Source organism: Prosopis cineraria, unplaced genomic scaffold, assembly GCF_029017545.1.
Source record: "Prosopis cineraria cultivar Desert tree isolate PC_DT_omini unplaced genomic scaffold, ASM2901754v1 PC4, whole genome shotgun sequence".
Taxonomy (NCBI): Eukaryota; Viridiplantae; Streptophyta; class Magnoliopsida; order Fabales; family Fabaceae; genus Prosopis; species Prosopis cineraria.
Window position 1 is genome coordinate 33,349,252 of NW_026555335.1, and position 12,176 is coordinate 33,361,427.

Genomic DNA, 12,176 nt, shown 5'->3' on the forward strand with positions numbered 1-12,176 from the left:
GAGCCCATTCATCTTTTTTCCTCTATAGATATTTGATTTGGTGTTTATTCTTGCATGATTTATTTGATTAATATCTAGCTCGTTATCCATTATTTTTGGATTATGTTTGGTCTTTGTTTCTTTTCACATTGCCTTGGAGAACGTATAATCACTTCTCTGTTTTTCCATTCCCATTATTTGTAAATTTTCTTATTTTTAACTCTTTAAATAATACATGTAGGAGTTAACTTTTTTAAATTCTCGTTGAACTAATTCCTTTTGTTGATACATATTATAAATACCACTGTTTGTCTTGAAAAATCAGTTTACATTCATGACCCGAACTTTTTATTCTATTGCTTTTTGACTTTACTACTAGAAAAATGTAAATTAGCGAGAAAATTTAGCGAGAGATCATCTATTCCTTTCTAAAATATTAAGTTAATGAGAAAATTAGTGAGGGATGTTGATTTCATAGCTTAACTTAAAATTAGTGAGGAAATTAGCGAAGAACTGTCAATCCCTCTCTAAAATAAGAGAATTAGTGAGGAAAATAGCGAGGGACTGTCAATCCCTCTCTAAAATAAGATAATTAGCGAGGGATTTAGCAAGGGATTCTATCCCTAGCTTATTACTATAAAAGAAATTACCTTTTGACAATGACTTTTAATTATATATTTAATTATTTTCATTTAAAAATAATTATTAAATTTAAAAATTAACTAAAATATTCATAATAAAATTATTTAATATTTTCTTTGTTTTAAGTTGATTTTCATTAATAAAATAATATTTTATTAAAAATATAATACAAAGAATAATTTAAATAAAATATAAATATTTTTAACATATTAATAATTGGAAATAAAATTTAATATGTATATGTGTGTATTTTTATAATATATTATTTGATATATTTATGTAGTTAAATAATATATATATATATATATTTAATTTATCATATAATGCTTGTAGGTGCCTTTCAGTTCAACTAACAAAGAAGGAGAGCATAAAGCTTGGAAGGTATGAGGTTAAAGGTTCAAACCTTGGCTTTGGCATAAACATGATGAATATATGATATGGTGAGGAGTAAGTGACATGGCACAAGGTAGACTATGACGTGTCATGAGTTGCCGCACATGTAGTGGGTGATAGGGTACGAGATGGTAGGTGACATGGTGGTTGTCAAAGCATGAGGTTATTGATGACATGTCACAAGTTGATATCACATATGGTGGGTGATGTAGCATAATTATTTTTAAATGTAAGCACATTTAGCGAGGGATTCAATCCCTAGCTAATTTTAACGAGGGATTGAATTCCTCGCTAAATCCTTCACTAATTAGCGAGGAAAATACAATTTCTCGCTAAATTTAGGGAGCCTTTTTTTAGTTACGAATTTAGCGAGGGAAAAAATTTATAGCTAAAGTATAATTTAGCTATGAAAAATGGCATTTAGCAAGAGATTCGTCCCTCACTAAATTCAATTTTTCTAGTAGTGTTTCAATCTAAATTATCTCTTGTAGGAAGCAGAATCAGATATGCTTGATGCAATATCTAAGTCGAAGCTGGGAAGCGTATGACCACAATATAACTTGGCCATTACTTTAGCAGTTCCTTAAGTTGCATTATTTTACTTACAAGTATGTTAAAGCAATCTATACATGTCCTATCATCATACCTTGTTAGATTATTTTATTTCCTTAGCATCCTACTTTCTTTTTTTCTTAATTTTTTCGTCACTTGCTTTGTTGGGATATCTTATTCTCTTGCCTCTGTAATTTTCACTTAGAATTAATTATTTTCTTGCCAACAGAAAATTCTTTTGAAAATACATTGCCGAAGTGCCTTTTTTGTTTAGGCCAGTATAACTTGAGTTTTTGAGATTTAATTTCAAAGTTAGTAGTGAAGAAGAGGCTAATTTTTCAAGCTATGGGGCCCAAAAATTTAAATGTTAAAAAAAATTAAAACAACATATGAGGGTGCTCAAAAATAGAGCGCTCCCATAAATATACATATGGGAGTGTTCTTTTGTAGAGTGCTCCTATAAGTTGCCATATGGGAGCATTCTTTGTAAAAGCGCTCTCATATGCCCATATATTCGGATATACAGGAGCGCTTTTATAAAAAGCGCTCTTGTAGGTCAATCTACAAGGGAGTGCTTTTATAAAAGCTCCTTATAAGGCACCCTTATAGGAGTGCTTTATAAAGCGCTCTTGTATATACGGGAGTGTTAGTTGTAGAAGCGCTTTCAAAGGTCAAAAATAAGGACTCCTGTAAGATTATTTTGTAGTAGTATTTCAGTGATGATTTTTATTATCGTCGCAAATAAAACTAGTAATACAAACTCTCACAGCAACATTATGGCAATTTTTTTATAGCTGTCGAAAATTTTCAACGGCAACTTGAAAGTCAATTTTAGGTAGAATGTTACTCTTGTCTTTATTCTCATTGTTTGCCCTCCCCCTTTGTCAAAGGTAACACACTAGGTGTCCTTGATGGAGTGGAGAGTGGAACCTCTTTAACCCATTTACTCGGGTGGGGGCATGTGGCAGTGGACCATTCCCATACCTTTCTATGAGGGGTTTCTTTACCCAAAAAAAAAAAAAAACACTGTCACTAACAACATTTCTTTGACAATTTCTGCATATTTGAAAAAACACCACGAAAGTAATTGAGGTGTCTATTTAGGTTGTGTTCTTGAAAAATGCCGAAATTATCACCAGAGACATTTTAAAACGCCACCAATGACCAAAAAAATGTTCCTAAAATGACCTTTTTTTTTTTAATGTGATTCCTATGCTAGACACAATTCAAATCATAACCTGATTTTGAATTACCCAATGTTCAACAGTCCATTATTTAAGATTATTTCTTTCCTAAGCATCACCCTAAATTAGTCACAATCAAATGACTAATCAACCCCTTATTCACGAGTAGGTATATATATAGATACTCCAAGTTAGAGGAGGTTTAGCCAAAAATTAAAAGAAATACTCAGGTAGATTGGTTACACTACGTCATTTGTATGATATTTATATGTCATTAAATATAAATTGATTATGATATTAATGATAATAGAAAGAGAAAAGTCAATAAATCAAATATGAATTATATTATAAAAATAAACTTAATTTAAAAAAATGTCACACAAGATTTTATTTAGATTACTTGATGTATTTTAATTGGACAAAACACAAATGACATGGTGAATTTGGTCTATCTAAGTGTTTCTCAAAAATTAAATAGCTAGATTCAATAAAAAAAAAATCAAAATACCACAAATTGGAGAGAACAAAGGAGAAAAAATGAATGATCGGTAGGAAGCGAAGGCCATCAATCTCTAGCCAGTATCTCCACCTATCTTAGGCTCCATGAATCTCCCAAAACTATATTGAAAAACCCAGAAATGAGGTTACATGCATCCTTTTTCCTAGTAATTTATGAACCATGAAAAAGAATACCTTAAAACCCTCAAAATAAGTCATGCGATGTGTTCTAATCTTGAAGTCTATCATGATGGGGTAATTTTTTGATTTCCCGTAATTCGTAAATCTCTTATTTTCCTTCATTATCATCCTATGTTTTTATTGTTTGGATTCCTTGCAAAGATTAAAAACACCTTATAAATAAACTAACCAGGCATAAAAACACTAATTGAAGAAAAGAAAACCCGTATTTACAATTAATGACATTAATAAATGAGATTTCAATAAGTACTCAAAATCAACATAAACTATGCTGACGGCTCCCAGATTAACACGAGAAAGGTGAAAAATATTACAAAAAAATAATTAAATTTGGAATTCATCATTATAACATGTGAAAAATCTATTTCTTAAATCAGTAAAATGACGTTAATGTGTAACATATACACCAATAACAATGGAGTAATTCTCAGCCACCAATTTTTATCTCCAAAACATCATCCAAGAAGTAACCCAACCTTTTGGGCATATAATAAGATCACATTAGTAGTTTAGTCACACCGTATGAATAACTGAGGTTGAAAATCTTGAATTGGTATATTTTTATTATCATATATTAAGATAAATGAATTAGCATACTCAAACGAAATCCGACAAATTATTATTATAAGAAAAATCATAAGATAGAATAGTACTGCTAATACGTAAAACTCATCAGGAAGTAGGTGTGGTCAAAATAATATACATTGCTGTGGTGGAAGGTCTAGTAGGGTCTATATCCTTCTCAGGCACAGTGACATAAAGTTAGACATTATCTCTGAATTTTGATCATATAATATTAATTTACAAAAGCACAAATATTAGCTGAAAAGAGTGTTTTGTAAACTTCCATTATACGTGTGTGTTTGAAGTGCAATAAGATGAAAAGAAACCCATGGAGCCCCTGGTTATGATCTTGAACGCGTATTAATGAAAAATATGATTTTGAAAATCTTTTAAAACCTTTAATTTTGTATCGTCTTGGACTTGAGACCTCTAATACATGTCTTTCTAATGTCTTTTATAATGTCTCGCCCTCACAATTTTGTTTTGTTTTTTCTTTGAATCATTTGGCTTCTATATAAAATATTCCCATTGAATGTTTAAGAGAGACAATATGATATTAAAGTATATATATTTAATAGGGAAAAAATTAATAAATTATTAAATTTGTAGATAAAGTTAATGAGTTTTAAAGTTTTCTTTTTTGGGTTTCGGACAAACATGTTGGAAGTGACTTATAAATAGGACCAGCTGAATAAGAGACATTATAAAATGTCGAAGTCTTAAAATGGAATGGCTTTGCATTTTTTTTTGTGATTTTTAAAGAAAAATACCATAAAATTTGATATTAGAGAAAAATGAAATAAAAAATGCTAGATATTATAAAGTACATTGGAGGAAGGCATATTTGAGATTCCAAACCCGAATGGGGACCTGTATGGTCTTATAGCTGGCAAAGGAGGGGTGGGGGGGGGGGGATGAAATTTTCTGAATAATAAAGACAAATAAATTAAAGCATAAGAGCTCTACCAAATTAAATCAGAAGTTAAGAAATCAAAATATCCGATATTTCTTAATACCTTTTTATTTGGGTAAGATAGATATCTTAATACTTTATGGTATCGAGCATGTGATTAGTAAATAATTCAATCCATTTAATTTAATTGTCGCGGTCTTTAGTAATATAATAATGCGCTGGTGTCACGTCTGACTTAATTGTAAAGCTATTCAACAACTTGCAATCTTTATTTTAATCAGAAAAGCAAACCCCTAACTTTCACTAATCAATTCAGCGATTAAAAGATAAGCTTTCAATAACGCATATGACGGTAGACAATTGACAAGATCACAGTACGTGAACGGTAACAATTAAAGGAAAAAAAGAAAAAGAAAACCCAAGACATACGATTATAACATTGGTGTGACATTAATTATTTGAACCACTTGGTAGAAGCATGAGCAAGAACTTCCTCGTCCCGTTCAAATTTAGCCATGTCATCCTCTGTCATGTTGACATAAGCTTCAATGCCACCACCAGACTTGGTGTCTTTAAGAGCAATCACATTCTTGAATTTCCACGTAGGCGGTCCGATCCACGCTGGATTCCCCCAACCAAAATCAAGCTCGTACACCGGAAACCTACAAAGTGAAGTGAAAGTAACTAGCACCAACTCTCCTTTCTCAATTGCTCTGCCCATCTCTTCTGTATTAGGGTTCCATTCTTTGCTTTCTCGAAGCCTCTCAATAAAATCATTGTCCACTTTACGTAGCTCTTCTCGTAGCTGTCTTCCTAGGTCATTGCACTCTCCTTTCCCGTCCAACGTTGGAAACGTTTGAACATACCAGTAATAGTTCCCGAACGCATATTCTGGCAATGGAGGCTCCATCCTTGGGCGTAGATTCATTGTAGATGTCACCAAGTGAATCTTATTATTGCCCCCTTCATGATCTTTTGTAGCAGCAGCGAACCTGTTCAATAGGAAAGTTGATAACACTTCGACCCTTGAAGGTGGTTTTTGGCCTTCTTGAACCTTCTTGGAATATTTTGTTCTCAGAGATTCTATTACGGATGCTTCAAATACGAACCTCTTGCAAACGACTTTGTGTTGCCCGATGTGTGAATTCGGGTCGTATCCAAACACGTCTTTTGGAGGGAAGAGTGAGGAGGATTGAAAGTGGGTTCTGATTGGTTCTGGTTCGCCACGTGTCATGGCTGCCCAGCTCTTGATGAACTGGAAATACGACATCGCATCAGCAATCTTGTGGGAGAGACTGACACCAACTGCCATTCCGCCGCAATCAAAGACGTTGAACTGGACACCTAGGACGGTGTCGACGATTTCATCCATGTCGTAGGGAAGCAGCTTGCTGACGTCAGCAGTAGAGGGGCTGTCGATGATGTGGCGGAGATGGCACCTGACTCTCGTTTCCACGTAAGGGACACCCTCGTCGTTGCAGTCTACGAGTAAGTTCTTGGTGATGAGTCTTCCGGCGAGTGGGTAGAAGTGAGTTAAGACATGAGATAACGATTTCTTGAGAAGATCGGAAGCTTCGTTGATGCTCAATTTGTGTGCGGCATTATCATCGGCCTCGAAGAAATAGACCATAGAATTGTTGATTTGGGGAGTTATCTGGTCGATGAAGGAGAGAGGGTAATCGCGAAGATGTTGAGGTGTAGAAGATGATGGTTTCACCATTTCTCGAGAGATTACTTCAACTTGCAGACTCATTTTCTCGGTGCTTCTCTTCTCCTTACCGTCTTGCTTCTAATTATTGCCCAAGCAGTTCTTTTATGATATAACTCTATGGACGAGAAGTTGCCATCGTCAAGATAGCTGTTAAGAAAATCGCGGATAATAAACTATTTCCTGTCACTATAACTTGTCCTCTTATTGAATGGTTGATAATTTCATCAAAGGTTACTTGTTATCATTATCTCTTGTACTTTAGGCGTTATTTGATGGTGGGTAATATGGACCCACCAATGCGGCAAGTTAAGTTTGTCAAATCGGAGCTCATTTAGATGTGGGCTCTTTTCAATTAATCCACACCACCAACATTGAGCCAGCGGTGAAACTTTTTGAATATGAAAAAGGTATTAACAAGTAGCATTAATAACCTAACAAGTTATGCTAGAGTCTTAACCAGTTATTGGGATTGAATATGTAAAAGGCACTCTCATCAAATTGTGCTAGTACATTAACAAGTAATATTATTAAATTAACTAACAAGTTACCAGAATTAAATATGTAGAAGGTATTATCAATGAGTTTAGTTTTGTTAGTGGATTACCAAGTATTATTGGTGAAGTAACATTATTAACAAGTTTGCTTAGCCTTGGTTTGGAAATTTGGTTTATGCTATATATATATATATTGCCATTACATAATCATGAAGCATCATTAGCTTAGTGGTTATTAATTTTTTGTGCACCAAAGGGGTCTTGGATTTAAGCCCCCCTGCATTTATCATTGACAGCTGGTCCCAGAACTCCGATGATTGCAGTCAGAGCTCCGTCTATGGTAGATGGATAATTAAAAAAAAAATAAATGGCATTTTAGTCATTTCACCATGAAAACATAACTTCAATTAAATCATTAGTCCTGCAGTGTAATTTTAATTTTTTTTGGAATTTATTTGAAATAAAATAGCTACAATGTCTCCCTATATATTATCAAACCTTTTATATAGTCTCATGTGAAAAGTGGTTGCGTGCAAGTAAGACACACTGATGATAAAATACTTATTGCCGGCCGGTTTCAGAGGAGCTCTGGTTATGGTTATAATATCATGGGAAAAATATTGTTCTGTGAATTGAAAATTAAATAAATAATTAAATACACATTAAATTTTTAATTAAATTTAAAGTAACTCAAAAAAATTAAACTCTTAAATTTTAAGAATAAGAATGAGAAATTTAAATGCATTTAATAATAATACACTTTATCGGAATTCATAATATTTTATCGTTCATCTTAATTTCTTCTCATTTTTTTTATCATTGTTCTTTCAGATGTTGGCTTTTCAAATTTAATTAGCATCTTTTTTTTAAATATTCTATATTTTTAATAATGCAATTTTTTGACGGGATCTTTTTGGCAATTTCTTGAAGCAGGAGAGCCTCACTTATTTATAGTGCTTGCGTAAACAAACAAGACATGTTGATGTTATCACCGCAAAATTCGTCCAATAAAATTCTTTCAGTGACAAATTCGGCAAAAATCATTGCCCCATATTATATATATATATATATATATATATCATGATGGGGGAAAAGAAAAGAATACAAATGTCACAGTGCTTGCAAAATACGCATTGTCGTTTTTGTTTACCCTTTTGGCTTAAGCGTGGTTTAATACATTTTATTGGAGGCGAAGACCCAGTTTAGTGCAATTAAATTCAAACTTATCGCATTTATTTAACTAAAAACAAACGGTCGGTTGGTCACTTATGATATATTGAATTTCTTTTTTGGTACAATATTAATATATTCAAATACTGAGTCATTTCTTCATCTGAAAAATTTTAGTTTGAACCCCACATGAAGAACTGGAATTTAGGATTTTATATTTCCAGATTAATACTCTCTCTCTGCCCTATTTTATAAGATATCTTTTTGGTAAAATTGTAAATACGAATTAAGTAAATTAACGTAGTTTGGTAAAGTTTGATTATTGTCTCAATCCTGCAAGTGGATAACTATGGGCAGGTGGTAGTAATATCTCTAGATTTCCCAAGATACCGGGCTATGAAAAAGAAACATATATTTGAACTTGAATCTTGTGCTAAAGAAAGCTCAAGTGCTGGGGCTACTTATTAGACACCATCAATCTGAAGGAAGCTTTGCAATCTAATGGAGTGGGCGAGAAGATGAGACAGAGGGAAGGTGAGACGAGGGAGAATTTTAGAGTTTACACTTCAGTGTTTAGGGTTTGATTGATTGTTTGAGACTAAGTATGAGATTTTTTTTTAGATGGAAAAAAATAGAATAAGGAACCTTAAAAAAATATAGAAAATGGATTTTAGGCTAGCCTTAGCTCTCGGCTCTCTTTTTCTTCCCCTTCCTTTTTTACAGGCTTTTAACCCCGAGCTTGAAAGCCTTGTTACTCATTTTGTCCCCAATTTCTCAAGCTTGATACTATACAAAATATGGGGAAAACAAGTTGTCTTGAATTCCCCGCTCTACTAAATAACTTGAAATTAGGAAGAAATATGAGAGGACAAAGAATGTCAATAGTTCCATTAATTATGATCAAGGGAATTACAAAACAATTCAGTACAACTAGCAAAAATAGCCATGAATTCTAACTATCGTAGCCGGAGAGGTTTCCGAGTAGGTATGTTTGAAGGAGAAGTTGTCTAATTAATTATTAACCAATAAGATAAAAGATAATGGAAGAAACATTACCAAAGTACACTACAAAAAAAATTGACTTTCAGCGGTGACATTTGTCGCTGTTGAAAGTCAAAAATTCATCGCTGAAAGTTTTCAACGGCGACAAAAAGTTGCCACAATATCACCACGAGAGCTCTTGTTGCTGATTGAATCTACCGTGACAATAAAAGTCGTCACTGAAAGTTGAGAATCAGCGGCGATAAATGCTACCACAAAAAAGAAAATTTGTTCCAGCCAAATGATAGTTGTCACTGAAAGTTGAAAATTGATGGCAATATTTTGTCATCGTTGAATGTTAAGTATTAGTGGCAACATTTGTTGTCGCGAAAAAAGTCGCCGCTGAAAAGTAATGTTGGTTCACTTACACACATGGTACCATGTCATCATCCACGTGGCGCCATGTTACCCTCCATATAGGGCCCCATCTCGCACCATGCGGTGCCATATCATCCTCCATGTGTCACCCCCACCTCATGCTATATGGCACCATGTCACTTTCCATGTGCCGCTCTCACCATACACCACATGGCGCCATGTCACCCTCCACATAGGGCCCCACCTCGCACCACGTGATGCCATGTCATCCTCCATGTGTCGCCCTACCTTACACCATGTGGCGCCTCCATGTGTCGCTCTCACCATACACCACGTGTCATCATATCACCAATTTATATTTCCATTTTGAAAGTTGTCTCCTTCAAGGTTTGAACCTATGACCTCTTCCTTTTGTGTCCAACCATTTTGCCACTGAGCTGGAATGAACCTATAGTTTATTATTGCATAATTAAATATATACACACACACATACATATTATTAAACTATACAAACACACATATATATTAAATATTAAATATTATAAAATATCATTACTATCCTTAAATTCTTCAATTTAATTCTTTTAATTTATAAAATTACAAATTATATTATTTATTTTGTTTAAAGTAAACTATAAATATAATTGATACAATATCATTTGTATTATTTATTTTAATTTTTTTTACTTCTTGAGGTTGTTATATTATTTATTTTAATATTCATATTTATAATTATAATATAAACAATATCTAAGAATAAATAGTAAAAATACTGATGATTATATATTAGTTTATAATTATTTATATTTCTAAACTAACATCAAGCTTTAAAGTTACTGGTGTTAAATGTACAATTTAAATTAAAAAAAGATTAGATAAAATATCATTCTATGAATGAATAAATTTAAATATTACATGTTTATTTGTTATAAACAAGTAGTGTTATTGACTTTTATATTGATCCGATAACTTATGCTTTCTTTCTCTTCTCTTCTATCTTGAATATTTAAGATTTTTTTACTTATTAGTTATAATTTTAAATTTAATTTTTTTAGTTATTAATTAGTCAAAAAATATATATTAAAAATTTCATGCTTATTTTGGCCATTAAACATCTTAACTAGCTTTTGAATAAAATTATCCAAACAAATTTTAGTTTATCTAATAAACTTTTAAAAAAAATATCCAAACATAAATCATTTTACATTTACTGACTTTTTTTCTAACCTTAATTTGCTAACCTCAGTTGAATCTTAACCTTAGTTGTAAATTTTTTAATACAAACACACATGTAAAATAATATGGTTTGGCTTAATTCTTTACTTTAGCTCATCAGTATTAAATAATACCTTAACCTTATCTTAAAGTTACAATTTAACCATAGAATATATTAAATAAAAACTCATTATGTTATTTTATATATTCATTATAAAATTATAATAATACAACAAAATTAATGTCTTAAAATATTAAATATTAGATAAATAAAAATAAAAAATTATGATGACAATACAAAATCAAATTTTTAGTGGTAACTTTTTAGTGTTGTCACTGAAACTTATAACATAAGTTTTTTTAAAAAATTATAATATATTTTAAAATATGTTGACAATCAGTGGCGACACTAAAAAGTCGTCGCTGATTCTCAACTTTCAGCGGCGACATATAACTTACAATATAATTTTCTTAAAAAAATTATAACATTTTAAAAAATGTTGACAATGAGCGGCAACATTAAAAAGTTATCACTAATTTTCAACTTTCAGCGGTGACTTGTATGTTTTCACTGAAACTTACAATATAATTTTTTTAAAAAATTATAACATATTTTAAAATATGTTGATAATCAGCGGCGACACTAAAAAGTCACTGCTGATTCTCAACTTTCAGCGGTGACTTGTATGTCGCTGCTAAAACTTACAACATAATTTTTTTACAAATTATAACATATTTTAAAATATGTTGACAATTAGCGGTGACACTAAAAAGTCGCCATTGATTCTCAACTTTCAATGATGACTTGTATGTTGTTGCTGAAACTAGGGCTGCACAACAGGCGAGACAAGCTGGCCCATAGGGCTACCCGTGGCCCATCCCGTTTTGTCCAAAACGGGCTAGGCCAGCTCGTACCTATTTACAGCCCATTTCAATGGGCTGGGTGGGTTGCAAATGGGTCTGGGCGAGCTAGCCAGCCAGCCAGTTTTAGACAAATAGCCCCCAGTTTGCCTTAAAATAAAAGAAACATTCTATACTTTAAAATTCTTTTAATTCTACCTAAAAATAGTTCAAATATCACCATCATCAAAGGAAATAAATTTCAATATTAGTAGTTACATATTACAGTCATCCAAGGCTCCAAGCATTATCAATCTTCAAAACATAACATTAATTAAATCAAAATAACCACACAAATTGACAAATTGTCTTGCCACAAGGCACAAGCAAAAAGCAACAATCTAACACAAATAGTCTTGTCACAACTCACAAGCCAATAAGGCAACAAAACAACTAAACAA

General features: G+C 32.3%; 1 protein-coding gene across 1 annotated transcript; it reads right to left on the reverse strand.

The window, feature by feature from the left end:
• Positions 1-5,174: 5,174 nt before the first annotated feature.
• LOC129309689 (vinorine synthase-like) lies at positions 5,175-6,779 on the reverse strand. Its single transcript, XM_054951360.1, has one exon. The coding sequence runs from the start codon at positions 6,677-6,679 to the stop codon at positions 5,381-5,383; it is 1,299 nt and encodes a 432-aa protein (XP_054807335.1). The 5' UTR covers positions 6,680-6,779; the 3' UTR covers positions 5,175-5,380.
• Positions 6,780-12,176: the final 5,397 nt, after the last annotated feature.